This window comes from Alternaria ethzedia (assembly GCF_023757985.1).
Source record: "Alternaria ethzedia strain BMP 0044 chromosome Unknown scaffold_30, whole genome shotgun sequence".
Lineage (NCBI taxonomy): Eukaryota > Fungi > Ascomycota > Dothideomycetes > Pleosporales > Pleosporaceae > Alternaria > Alternaria ethzedia.
In genome coordinates this window covers 59,186-72,853 of record NW_026056223.1, presented here as the reverse complement: position 1 = coordinate 72,853, position 13,668 = coordinate 59,186, and the positions used below count along the sequence as shown (strand labels likewise).

General features: G+C 48.8%; 6 protein-coding genes across 6 annotated transcripts; 1 reads left to right on the top strand and 5 right to left on the bottom strand.

Moving 5' to 3' along the window:
• Positions 1 to 1,088: 1,088 nt before the first annotated feature.
• Positions 1,089 to 1,552, top strand: J4E87_008883 (uncharacterized protein; the record flags this gene model as incomplete). The annotated part of the gene is given in 2 exon segments (XM_049380466.1): positions 1,089 to 1,097; positions 1,109 to 1,552. The coding sequence occupies 2 exon segments, from the start codon at positions 1,089 to 1,091 to the stop codon at positions 1,550 to 1,552; spliced, it is 453 nt and encodes a 150-aa protein (XP_049229741.1).
• A 1,147-nt stretch (positions 1,553 to 2,699) lies between these two features.
• Positions 2,700 to 3,293, bottom strand: J4E87_008882 (uncharacterized protein; the record flags this gene model as incomplete). Its single annotated transcript, XM_049380465.1, has 1 exon — positions 2,700 to 3,293. The coding sequence occupies one exon, from the start codon at positions 3,291 to 3,293 to the stop codon at positions 2,700 to 2,702; it is 594 nt and encodes a 197-aa protein (XP_049229740.1).
• A 1,150-nt stretch (positions 3,294 to 4,443) lies between these two features.
• J4E87_008881 (uncharacterized protein) lies at positions 4,444 to 5,313 on the bottom strand (the record flags this gene model as incomplete). Its single annotated transcript, XM_049380464.1, has 1 exon — positions 4,444 to 5,313. The coding sequence occupies one exon, from the start codon at positions 5,311 to 5,313 to the stop codon at positions 4,444 to 4,446; it is 870 nt and encodes a 289-aa protein (XP_049229739.1).
• Positions 5,314 to 6,131: 818 nt separating this feature from the next.
• Positions 6,132 to 6,578, bottom strand: J4E87_008880 (uncharacterized protein; the record flags this gene model as incomplete). The annotated part of the gene is made up of 1 exon (XM_049380463.1): positions 6,132 to 6,578. The coding sequence occupies one exon, from the start codon at positions 6,576 to 6,578 to the stop codon at positions 6,132 to 6,134; it is 447 nt and encodes a 148-aa protein (XP_049229738.1).
• Positions 6,579 to 9,060: 2,482 nt separating this feature from the next.
• Positions 9,061 to 10,158, bottom strand: J4E87_008879 (uncharacterized protein; the record flags this gene model as incomplete). Its single annotated transcript, XM_049380462.1, has 1 exon — positions 9,061 to 10,158. One exon carries the CDS (start codon positions 10,156 to 10,158, stop codon positions 9,061 to 9,063), a length of 1,098 nt encoding a protein of 365 aa, XP_049229737.1.
• Positions 10,159 to 12,003: 1,845 nt separating this feature from the next.
• J4E87_008878 (uncharacterized protein) lies at positions 12,004 to 13,146 on the bottom strand (the record flags this gene model as incomplete). Its single annotated transcript, XM_049380461.1, has 2 exons — positions 12,004 to 13,091; positions 13,140 to 13,146. 2 exons carry the CDS (start codon positions 13,144 to 13,146, stop codon positions 12,004 to 12,006), a joined length of 1,095 nt encoding a protein of 364 aa, XP_049229736.1.
• Between the last annotated feature and the right edge of the window lie 522 nt (positions 13,147 to 13,668).

Sequence of the window (13,668 nt, the reverse complement as noted above, 5' to 3'; positions counted from 1 at the left end):
GCATGCTAGTGCAGAATTATCAGTTGTTACTCACTCGGACAGATCGATGAATGGCGCAGGCGCAGATGTTATCCGAGCTTGCGCGTGCGAAATGGAGAGGAGCAGTCGCATCTGAGTATCCAAACCCTGCTGCGAGTGCAAGAGCCATCTAAGTCCAAGAGGCAGACGACGATCTGAGGAAGGTCTCCGCTGTCACATTGTCCAAGAAGCTGACTGGAGAGCTGCAGACAGCGCTCTGCCTGGGGGGGAGTTATCGTTCGATCTTTAACGAAGCTCGGGCGCTCCGCGGAAAATTCAGAGCTCAGGGTTTGGACGCAGCTTCCCTAGCACGATCGACAAAGTCCCAGTTAAAGCTGCCTTTGTTGACTTCCACAGCCAGAGATCTACGACAAGGACCTGCACTTGCATCTCCACGCTAACTGTCTGTCGTTCAACATTCCCCGATAATCGTGTTGACCTACCCTATACCATTACACCAATACATGTCAAGATGTCGCATGAACTGCCACATCCAGAGACGTCTTCCGAAAAGGCCTGCAAGCAATGGGCGACGACGGTGATTAACCAATCAAACTTTTGCAATCAACCCAAGGTTGTCGACATAGCTCTTCAACAAGATCAAGATCAGGTTAAGGCCTTGGTCTTTTCCAGACAGCTTGCAGCTAGCATACAGCGAGCGCTTTGTCTTGGGAGAAGCTTCCGAAAGTTCGAAAGCGAAGCTGAGGTTCATCGACAGCGATTTGAGACGCAGGGTCAGGATGCTGCTGGCATAGCTGAGTCCACGGACTTTCGGTTACAACTCAAAAAGAAAGAACTGGAACAAGCCGGGACTCCTAGCGACAGACAAGCGGAAGAATTGGATGATCTATGGCAACAGTTGATGCGAAGCCGAAACAACCAGGGAATCATCCTCAATAACAAAACAATGCTAGAAGACGAACTCAATGCAAAGCGAAATGCGTGGCGCGATGCTTGGCTGGTCGTTGACCGTATGCTAGATCCGGTGTTGATAGAATCGGGGTTTCTCAAGCCATATCCAGAGCAGAGGCAAGGAAATGCTGATACAAGGCGAGCAACGAAAAGACATCATGGGAATGGTAGATCCCAGATCAATGCTGCTGGTGTTGATCGTCAGAGTGATACAGCAGACCGACCGCAAAATCGGGCAAGAGTTGTGATGGACATATCTGGAAAGCAGCAGGCTGCCGAGATAGCGGAACTTCTATACAGAAAGTATCGGGATAACTTCGATGATGAGTTGGCAAAGGCTAGATCAAAGAGCGGAGACAATGTTGGACCAAGAGGGTCTGCATCCGTAGCAGCAGACGACGATAATGAAGCTAAAGCTCGCGATGACTTCCGCCAGGACATTTGGATTACAAAAGCGCAAGAGCTGGGCAGGGCGTGGAAACAAAAACAGGATGACCTGAAGTCCGCGCAACTACGTGCTGTCGAATTGCTCCCGGAACTTGAGAGCAACCTATCCATACGGTCCAGTTACTTTAATGTTACCGAGGATGGGTTTGGAGATCCGGAGAATCACCAAGGCTGAATCTGATGAAAGCTTGTCAAGGCTGGCGTCAAATCGCTGTAGTAGAGGGACTTGGGAGTGACGTAGGCCACTCTGTGACCAGCCCGAACAACATGAGGGATAGCATCTATAAATACTCGGTAAGGCCCCAGGACAGCGGTTCTCGAGGGATGATTGAGTACAGGGCAGCGCCCTATAGCAGGCGTGGTCAACAGTCTCCTCGTAACTCTGCAGAAGCGAGGAAAGCTAGACTGCCGGTCTGGCGTAGCGAGCTCAGACCCTCAGAGGTAGGCCTATCGCCACTTGAGGGCTTTCGACGTGCCGCGATGAGACAAAAGTCTACCACGAAAGGGATGGCACAGAGCAGCTTGCACTTGCGTCGAGAGGCCCCCCAGACCAACGTACGTGATCGCGACCACCATAGCTACCGCCAGTATAGTTCCTCAGCCAGCGAGCAAAGCTCACATCGAAATCGAGCTCCTCGAACCGCATCGTGTTCACGTAGGTCTGCTGAAGCATCGAGGCGGCATAGCCGTGCAAGAAGGGAGGATGTCGATACGCGTAGTAATAATCGGTCGAGCGATCAAGGAGCCAGTCGGTATACAGGCAGGTCCAATAGAGACAGTATTTGAGGACGCTCAAACGTGCCGCATGGAAAAGAACGCCAGCGGGATATCAGGAAGCATGCGGCGGCCGCAGCGAAAGAGCTTTTGCGTGGAAGTCGACCTCTGGGACGCGAAAGACGAACAGCGATGGAGATATTGGGGATGAGGTCGCGGCGACCATGAAGGTGGTACTGGTTTGCGGTCAGTTGGGACGGAATGACCTACGCGTGCCGTTCGAAACGGATCGGTGACATCATAGCAGTATCTTGAAATGATGTTTCGCAAGAAATGTGAGCCTGTTCGTGGTCTTCGCATATAGTGTGCTGCCGAGTAACTGTCGTGACGTTGCGCATTGTTGCTCACGGGAGACCAGGTGAGAGTGCGTTGGACCTTGAGACGCGTCGAGCGCTAGCGCGGCAGTAGGGCTGAGTCAGCAAGAGTCCCGCGTCACCACCTAGCACCGAAGCATCTTCATATCCTGAATGGAAGATTCCATAACTAAATGGGGCTATTGTGAGACTCTAGTTACAGCGAAAAAGCAACTAGCTTCGTCCTTTCTCTTTCTATAGCTCATCCTTTTCTTCCTTCCACCCATCGCCCACTCCTCGCATCCATTGGACTCCAACCAACTTCAATCCCTTCTTCTCCGCCAACTGCTCTGCTCTAAAACTTCTCCTTTCAACGAACTCCTCTCCTCCAACATCCGATTTCTCTACAGTCTCGCCTGCCTTCTCCTCAAATAGAAGAAAGAGGTACCGATGTGGCCCGCTCTCATCCTTCGGTCCAGGTGCCAAATACTGCGTGATCGTCTTTCCTCTCGCGGTGATGTCTTCTGGAGAGGTGGTCGCTGATGGAGATGGAATGGAAGTAACAACCCAGTGGCGCCAGTAGCCAAACTTTGGGTCGTCTGGTGTAGGCGCGTCGGGGTCGATCATCATGAATGTGAAACTCGCGGCGGAAGATGTCGGTGGAGACGAGATGCAAATGATAGGTTGCTCCTTGACCTGGCTCACACGAGCGAGGCTTCCATGTTCTGGAGTAAGTCCGGAGGAGAACTTGACGCTGAGGTCTAGGGCTGGTGTGAAAGACTCTGGGATGATGGCGGAAGGGAGTAGGTTGGCGCTTTTCAGCGATTCGACGAGAGCATTGGCGGCCATTGTGGTACTTGAAACTGCCAGAAGACGGGCGTGATGAATCGTAAGAAGATGATTGTGGTCAATCTAAGAGTCGATGCGCTGGTATAGGTGGTTTTGTTGCGCAGCCGTGATGGTCAAGATCTATTGGTGGATAAACCCAGCTCTCGCTTGGTTCTCCGCTTGAGGCTCCGCTCTTGCACTTGGCGACCTTATAGAGCATAGATTCGGGGTGTAATAGACGATAGCGAAGTCCGGTGACGCTAGCAAGGCCGTCTACGACCCGAAGCACGCGAACGGTTAGTTAGCTTTGTGAGCACCATGACAGGCTATCACGCAGATAGACATGTCTTGCGTTCTATTGGGCTGGGCCTTTGAACTTCCGGCTTCAGAGCTTCTAATGAAGCTCTGGACATGCCTGGAAGCAGCCGCTCCCCATAGATGCTATGAGACAAGCACTGTGATGTCTCTCATTCTGTCATGCACGGGTTGGATGCGAAGGAAAGAACATTCAGAAGGTCGGTACGTCGGGCCAGTATAGCGACTTCGTATGATACCTGGGTAGATTGAAGATGAGGAAACTTTTGCAGAAAGAAGCCAGACCCTATTGCTGATGAGTGTTGATGTACTGAGTTCGTGAGTATAGCGGGGTTCAAAGACGCGCCCTGTTCAATGCTGTGAGGCCAGTATCGATAAGAGAATGCGCTAACTGGATTCAGGCCTAGTCCCGCCCGCTTTCCTCCGAACCCGCGGGCGCGCGCAAGCAGACATCTCGCATCCCCGATCTTGCCTTCAATGATGGGAAACACCAACTCAGACACCTGTCATTCTTTGGCAGCATGCGAATCAGCTCGTCTTAATTCTCTGAATATTGCGTCAGCGAAACGAGACGGCGAAAGCGACGGTCGAGGCTGGGCCAGCATTCATAGCGGACACACTCCTATCTGGGTACTCGTTCGTATCAGAATATGCACCGTTGTCGACGAGGTATTGGTGAGAATCAGGGTCATATACTTTGTTGCTCTGGATAGCGTAGCTACCGGAGAATAAAAATAAGAAAAAACGTAGGAGTGATAACGCATCTTGATGACGAGCCGTAAAGCATCTTTCCCGTTCTGTACCAACTATCAAAGACTCTTGCTCAACTGGTTAACTGTTTCTACTCTACTGTTTCTCAAAGCTTGCTCTCTCGCGCCGCAAACGACTGTTGGCACGCGAAATGCAAAATAAAAAGGTTCCATCTCTGAGGATACAACTCCTTCATCCTGTCATACAATGCCTCAGCACTTGTTGTCCTGGCCAACTCCTTTTCAAATGTGTAAATGTACTCCCTAGTCGACTGGATCAAATATGGCGCATCTGCCTGTGAAGCTCTCTTGTGTCCTGCAACAACAATATGCGGATTCTTTGCCTCAATGAGATCGATAGCATCCAGCCACTCCTTACGTTTCTCTGGCGTGTTGGCCTCGCCAAAATGCTGGTGACAGTCGCCGTACACAATGTCGCCCGTAACGACAAGGTCGACTGCAGGGACGTGGAGAAAGCTGGAGAACTCATTGTCCGTGTGTCCGACTTCGACGCCATGCAGCTTCTCGCCGTCGATGAAGAACTCGCCTGAGGCAGGGAGGGCCTTCGGTATCGGCCTGGATTGATGTATCTGATTCGGAAAAAGATTTGGCCAAACATGGTCGAAGGTCGTGTTGTACAATTCTTGGATTCCGGCTACAACGTTTTGCGTGGCGACGAATTCAAGGTCCGGGAAGTGTTCTTGTAGTACTGGCACAGCCGCGAAGTGATCGGGATGTGCGTGGGTGGTATAAACATACTTGAGCTTCTTATTCGGAGCTGTCTCGCGAATCCATTTGGCGATCTCCTCGCCTTGCTGAACGGTGATGGGAGTATCGATGAGGGCGGCTGACTCGGGTCCGTGGACAAGTACACAGCTGATGGGTGACCAAGCTGCCCTTTCGTAATCAGGAAAGCCGGTTGTAGCTGGGATAACGGGGGCAATATAGATATCGACTTGAAGCTTGGTATTATCCATCTTGTGATTTGTATGCAATAATCTGGGAAATGTTGTGGTGAAGATATAGAATACTCCAGTTCAATGAGATCTTTATAGAGCAGCGCTTGTGTGGATGAGAGGATGATCGGTACCGGCGATGGTGTGAACTCTTGGTTGGTTACGAAGAATGATCAATACAGGTGTGGGGTGCGGGGAAGCTCAAACCTAGTTTACGTCCGTACGTATGCGCACCGAGGGATGCGGATAGGCCCATAGATATGTGTATACCCTGGCTTACGCCCGTATATATGCGCATCGGGGCATGCGGACCGACCCATAGATCTGTGTATACCCTAGCTTACGCCCGTAAATGCGTGGAAGTCTAATCGCAATACTAGGTAGACTTCCGGCTTGGCTATCGCCCCACACATTTGGTGAATAGTAATCAAAGTTTAAGGTTAATTGTCCTGTCGACTTGCCGTTAGCAATTGATTATGTGAACTTTATCAGTCCATGTGGAGATCTCTAACTCCGCAAAGGCTTGTTGTGAACTATGATGTGGATGCAACAACCAACACCCGGTGTTGAGAACACAACTTGCCGCATGTACTTTCCCGGCTCTGCAACCGTGTACTCACAGGTCATGTTTCCCGACATCTTTGGGTCGCAATAGGTCAATTAACGGAGTCTTATCAAAAAAGCCAAACGAGAAAGTAGTTTAACTGCACGGATGCAAGATGTACAGATCTCAAGCAATAGACAGAGTTCGCAAAGTATGCGTTTTTTTTTTTTTGGTTCCTGTAAGATTGGCAGAGCAGGAGGTCAAGCTGTATTGTTTTGCACACCCCTTCATCAGCCTACAATCCTTCGGGATATGGTACAGCACGATTTTCCTTGACCCAAACTTTCTCCTGCTCACTTCCGAACTTTGGCGGCACCAATCCATTGACCTTCCACAAACGCCGGTCCGTTTCATCCACGTGGAACTCCCAATCGTATCCCTTGTCAGCAACGTGAGGCTTCAAAGCCTGGTCAATTCGCCTGGCTGTTTTGTCCATCGCGATGTCGTCGTCTGGCAGGTTGACGGCAATGTGCTCGATGACGAATCGAATGAACGGCTTGTCCGTCTTCTGCTCCCCGCCTATCCACATATCCTGCGGACCCACTTTGATGAAGTTGACGACAACGTAAAAAGGAGGAAGGCCTATGTCCGTATAGATCTTGGTGATGTCTTGAGTGAGAGCTTTCCTCGCGGCCGTATCCTGGAAATGGCCTTCGGGGTAGAAGACGAGCCAGAGAGGCATTGTAGAGTGTGTAGTAGGTTGTTATGGTAAAATGGTAAGAACAGAGGTTGCGAGTTCAGTAAGTCGAGATGGATGCTTGAAAATCAATAGCTGATGCGATGGACGCCACAATATAAACAATCTCCATTCCTCCGTATCAAATGACAAGCAGTGTTGAATCTTATCCCCGCATCTGCAAGTTCAATCTAAGACTGTGATCCAGAAGAAATTCGGGCAAAGGGAAGATCCCACTAAAAAGTGGACTCCGCAGCCAGCCTGGTGATCAAGAAAGGCTGTTGAACTAAAAGCGTTTCACGGTTTGTGTGATCATCGGACTGAACCAAACAGGAGTCAATTTTGCCCATCGGGAAAAGACCGGAGCAGTAATGTTCCGAATTTTGTAAAGTTACGGCCTTTGTAAAGTTACGGCCGTATGAGATTGCCCGCACGTGCTCCGAAGTTAGTTACGTAGGTAAGCTTTGACGCAGACATCCGGAGGGTCGTAAGGGCGGAATCTGTGAAGCATTGTGATAGGACTTACCTAAGGTTGCATTAAAGTATGGATTACAAAGTAGCCTACATGTATGAGTAACCAAGATAGCTTGAGTGTAGTCTATAATATAAAGCATCCTAATGGCTCGATTCGCCTCTTCAACCACCTCAACCACCTCAAACTCATTACCCTCTTCCACAAACGTTTTTTCTCTGAATCTGGAGCATAGTCTTGCGATCATGTCCATCCAACCAGCTTCTTTCCAAACGCTGGACCAAACCACCCTGCGTGGCTTGTTCTATACCCCTAAAAACTACTCCGGGCAAAAGTTGCCATGCGTAGTCATTTCACATGGCTTCTCGGCCACGAAAGATCAGGGCCTAACAGCGGTCGCTGAATATCTTGTGGCGAACCTTCCCATCACCGCTTTGGTTTTCGACAATCGTGGATTTGGAGAGAGCGATCCTGGAGTAGGCAGACCCAGACTGGAAGTTGACGCACCGATCCAAATCAGTGATATTTCCGACGCCATTACTTACGCTCAGACCCGACCTGAGGTGGACCCTACCAAGATCGGGATTTGGGGCTCGTCGTTCAGCGGTGGTAATGTGCTTTGGGTTGCTGCGGTGGACCGAAGAGTGAAGGCCGTCGTTTCGCAGGCGCCGTTGGTGGAGGGATACTCTGCTTTTGCCAATTTGATCCGGTCAGATGACATCGCAGATTGGGAAGCAGATTTCCAGAAAGGTTCGTGTCGACCCAATCCTCTAACACATCTATTGAGTTTTGACTAATTTGATTATTCTAGATCGAATCGATCGTGCTGCTGGCAAACCACCTATGATGATTCCTGTTGTCGATCCAAATCGATTAAACCGATCGGCCATGACTACAAAAGATAGTAACGCGTCCATGGGAGGGCTTGAGGGCGTCGTTCCCCACTTCAAAAACCAAGTAACCTTGAGGAGGTTTGTTACGCACAGATCAACCTGGCAATGCCAGCGAAGATTCATTCAGCTAACTCGTGGTCAGCATGGAGAATCTTAGAGCGCATCCTGGAGCGGCCTGGATTCACCACATTTCTCCGACACCATTGCTCATGACTGTTGCAGATAACGATGTTGTGACGCCCACTGCGACTACATTAGAAGCATACCATCGTGCACTTGAGCCAAAGGAGCTGCATTTGTTCCGCGGTGGTCACTACGAAGCATACGCCACGCAACCCAACTTCGAGGAATGCGTCAAGCGACAGGCTGATTTCTTCAGGAGAAAGCTTTGCTCTTGACGATGCATTGGGTTTAATATGAAGCTTTTGGCTATCGGATTGAAGACAGACGTAGATTTAGCGGATTGCTCGCGCAGTCCTTACGAAGACAAAAAGATTCACTGCTTACAATGTGTCACTATACCCTATGCATCCTGAGAGAGATAGTTCTCTGAGTAATTTGCTTTCCCGCAACCTTGTATCCCAGGCAAGTGGGTAGAGGCACCTTCAGGCCCACGGGTCGAGCTCGTGCAGGGACTGAAACTGTTGATGCTAGCAGGCACAGATTAATCCTAGTTGTAGTCTCGTCATGTAAGCAAGCGCCATAAAAAAGGTGACTCTTGCGCGCTTCTTTCCTCGCGTAGACGCCTTGCTCGAAGTCGGCAGCGGAGCAGAAAGTGCTTTCTAACAACTTAGTAGGCGATAGTATAGAACTAAAGTCTAAGCTAGGTATAGCAACGTTGCTTAAAGTTGGAAGTGAAATAGAAGTTACTTCCTAACAACTCAGCAGGCGATAGTGCAGGACTAAAGTCTAAGCTAGGTGTGGCAGCGTTGCTTAAAGTCAGCAGCGGAGTAGAAGGTGCTTCCTAACGACTCGGCAGGGGATGGTGCAGGACTGAAGTCTGAGCTAGGTGTAGCAGCGTTGTTTAACGAGGCCCAGCGACTTCGCGTCGACAGAAACCACGTATCCGTCTTCCATGAAATTGCTGAACGCGAGCAGAACATCTCAAAACAAACTCTACAAACTACAAAAGATCTGCGTCGGCGGCAGCAGCAGCCTCCTGCCTAGCTCTCTGTTTTCGCTCTTCCACCTCCAGCATGAGCTGCAAGTACCTTCTTCTACCCTCAACCAAGCTCCATGCCCCTTCGGTCTTCAGGCGCTTTTGGGTCATGCGTGACATTTCGTCTTCCGCCCGAAGTGTCATGAGCATGTCCTCGGGTGTCTCAAACTCTTTATCATAACCGCCGAAATCCAGGAAGTCAAGGCGATCTTCAATTTCTTCGACACCCCGCTTCCGCCCGGCGACGCGTCGGGGCGTCATATCAGCATCGGAACTTTCAGCCTCCCGCCTCCTCGGAGGTTGAGGGCGCTCCCGTATCAGCCGATCATTTGCCTCTCTACGAGGACTCACCTGGCCGGTGCTCAGATAGGGCGGGCGGGACGGGTCATGTTGGCTGGCCTGGGCATTGGCTGGTGTACTAGGTCCACGCTCTGGTGATACCGCTGGGCTTTTGCTTACTCTCGTACGTCCACCAACTCGTCGTTGTTCGAATCCATCTTGTGGTATGGGAACTGGTGGCCTCATCCTCCTCAGCATGGAATGGAAAGGTGGATTCGGTAGTCCGTTGATCCTTCCTTCCAGGCTAGCGCCATGCAGTCCTATAGCCGGCATCTTGCCGATGACGTTGCTAGGCCCAAGAAAGGAAGCTGAGGGTACAGGAGTACGTTGGTGAATGTCCTCGATATCAGACGACTCATGAGATGGCGCCCGAAAGTCATCGGCCGGCTCGTCATCGTTGTTCAGAAAATGACGTCCTGCTCTCATCGCTTGCAACATCTCTGGAACGTACTCCGGGGTCTTCTCACCGCTTGAATCTCTGCCAGTCTCTTCATTCCGAACGTCTCCGTCTGGGGAGAAGCCATTGCCAATGTTGTACAGTCTATGAGCCTCTACCAGAGCGTGATGTGCGTCGTGCAAATCGCCTGGGCGGACGACTCCGATGCTATCGCCCCGGTCCTCATTCTTGGGCCGTCCAACACCTCTACGCTTGCTCCTCCTGTTCTTGATGGCGACCACGATCTCCCGTTGTATCTCCTCGACGTTGATAGCGACCTTGGTCATCGCGCTCAAGGCTGGGATATATACATGGAACCAGCGCTGTATGTCCTCTTTGTCTGGAGGCCTGATCTCGTCCGGCAAGATATCGATAGGCTTAGTACTCTAGGTTGTCTTGATGTGCTCTAATACACGTTACACACGCTCTAAACGCTTTATCTATAATATAAATATTTATATATTCTATTATCTAGCGTCTATCTAATATTTTATATCTTCTTTAGTATTATTATTTAAGCCTATATATTTTTTTATATCTTTACTTATATATTATATAAAGTAAGTATAGTATTTATTCTATTTTAGTATTTAATATTACTACTAAAGTAGTTCTAACGTATAAGTAGCTACTTTTTATAAGTAGGCTAGTATACTAAGTATTTTATCTAAGTTAATAGCTTATATACTATTACTTACTTATTTTAGATAAAAGTTTAGACTATTAGTATAAAGCCTATAATATTAGTATAACTTATAAAAGATATAGTAGTATTACTTACTTAATAAAGTATTTAAGAAGTAGCTATATATTCTTAAACTATATAACTCTTTAGTATATATACTTATATAAAGAAAATACTAAAAAGCTTATAAAATTACTAAATACTTAAGAGCTTATTCTTTATATAAAAAGAGAATAGTAATAATATTAAAAAAAATAAAAATAGTAATAGTAATAGTAGTATTATTTAAGTTTTATATAAAAGTAATAAGAGACTAAAGAAGTAAAAAGTATACTATCTTATATATTATATATAAGAGAGAAAGTAGAGTTGCAAAGATAAAGCTTTTATACTCTTCTTTAACTTATATATATACAAAAATTTTAAAATCTAGTCTTATCTTATTTTATAGTACTATAATAACTTATTAATAATAAGCTACTTATAACTCTTATAATATATATAAGATATATAATAACTAAATCTGCCTATTAAATATAGAAGGAATAAGAAAGAGGTTAATGTGCTCCAGCAACTCTTCCTTGTACGCGCCACGTAACACATCATCTCGTCGGTACCTGGCGCCGACGAGCTCCTCTTGCTGGGTCTGCGCAAGCACCGGTTGTACGTCTTCTGGTATCATCGAAAGTTGGGGGTCTATTGCGCTTCCCAACCGAACTTCTCCATTGTGGAAGATCTCTGCGAAGATGTTGTCATGATCGACCCTGTAGCGCGATATCTCCAACATGGTGCGGGCGATCGATCGAGCCGAAGCGGAATCATCATCCCACCTCATTGGCCATAGCTGCTGCGGATAGACTTGAGTCACGTCTTTGATATGCCAGTTCCGTGCGATCTCCCGTAGGTTTTCCAGCATGAGCTGGTGATCTTCATGGCCCGGTGACGCCATCCCGAGATGAAGGAAATCGAACGGTTATCGCGACGGCGCGGCCGGAGTGATCAACGAGTCCAGCGGTGGTAGCGGTTCTACGCATGTATGAGCTACCATTCCATCGAGCGATAGTGGGGCAGATTGACATACCTAAGGTTTGAGATGATGTGGCGTCGCCGGAGTCGGTAAAATCTACCGATATTGCTACCCTCCACGAGCGTAAGAGTATGATCGCAGAGGCCGTGAATAGATTTGTACGAATGTACGAGGTAGATGCGTCGGTGTCTTCCCTTAGCGAGCTCAAGATTGCGACAATAGTTGCGCGTCAACAATGCGGGGCACGACAAACAAAGCTTTGCGCGCGTGCAAAGTGAAAGGGGACTTTGACCAGAAGATAATGACCTTTCATGGAAGGAAATGCCGACTATACCTAATCGGGCCAGAGATACCAAAAGCTTAGCCATTTCCATCATGGCACTATTTTGGAACGACTTCGCGCCTCATACATCGATCTATCTACTGACTCTCAGCCTCGACTTGAGCACTCTCGGTCGTAGTAACTTGTCGCATCTTCCACAGCTTCAGCCGACGAGCCGCATAGAAGGCTCTACCACTCGCTATAAGCGAGGTCTCGGAGTTTTCATACCCACCGGGAAAGCGATCTCGTAGTTCATATCGTTTCGCGTGGATCTCGGCTATGTCAATGTCCAAAGGCAGCAACTGTATCTCTTCCTCTCTCGTCAAATGCTCGTCTTCCGGTTCGTAACCAAAGTTGTAGAAGCTGATGCGGTCTTCAATCTCGGACTGATTTTGTTCGAAAGTCTCATCGACTACCTTTTGCGGCTGAAGATGTCGACTTGAAGTCCGGCGCCGCTTTCTGCATCTAGGTTTGGCGCTTTTCCTCTCATTTGGCCAGCCGTTGCCTCTTGCTGGTACCCCTACGTCTTGGACGTCGTCATTCTTCCTGGTCCGCATGGCCCGTACCTCTCTCAAGTATCTCATATGCATCCTCTGGTATCTAGCAAGTATCTGGAGTCTCAAGGCACAGTAGTAGTCTTCCTGTGCTTTGTACAGCTGGTCTTTTCGAACGTGCAAAGCTTGCAAGTCGTCGAAAGATGCATCTTCGGGGTCGTCAGGGATGTTTTCCAACTCACAATGATCTCCATCGAGACCTGAGAATCTCTCATAGCTCGAAGGCGCTTTGTGTTCCGCGTCGTCGTCCGATTGGAGATACTCACCATGGCTTCTCATGGATTCACCTCTTTGGTCCGTCAATTTATGCCTGCCTTCCTCGGTACGTGCAGGTCGGCCATCTTGTCCCAGAGGCAAGTCCGAACAATCTGGTCGCCTGGTCGCCTCTTGGCCCCCAACTTCAAATAGATTCCTGTTGATGCCAACCTGTGTTTCGTAGGCTACACCGCTATTTTCTTTTTCCTCGGCTACCTGGATTCTCTTTGCCATCATTTCACCCTCTTTCCTGATCACTTCGTCCCTCCGTCTATCTTCATCCGTTCGGTTCTTGACCTCCTCCAACCTTCTGGCTGCCATACACTTTGTGAACCACAGATCCCTCGCATCGGGCTGCTCTCCAGTCTTCTTCATTGCTTGCATGTGAACCCGCAGGCAATCACGCGCCACAGGTAACAGCTTACCTTTCATCTCTTCAGAAAACATTGCGAGTGTTTTGACGAACTCCCAGTCTTGAAACGATTCGGGGCTTGGCGCTTTTACAGGAGGTACGAAGAAATCGGCGGGCGACGAGAGCCTCCAGTTCCTGCATATCCGTTCGCAATGAGAGGGGATCTCATGCAATCGATCAGCCCATTGAGGCGCCATCACGGAGCAGAGTAAAGACCAAAAATGCGGGACGTTGCGTGTGTCGAGAAGAGCAGGGCTTATCGGTAACATCTACCCTTAGTTCGCGATCGTGTTCGGTGAGGTAGCAATGCACATCTTGAGAGCTGAAAGAGAAGCAATTGAGCGAACAAAGCCTGCTGTTCACTCAAAGGCTAATGGACAAAGACAGTTGCCGTCTTCCCCGGTGCCCAGCTCATGTGAACATCGCACACGAAGGCGACCGACTCACATAAAACATTAGTGACATCTTTGAATAACAGTCGTTGCTACTGAGATGAGTCGTTCTACTAAACTACAAAAGACTACCCAGTGTCAAAATCCCAC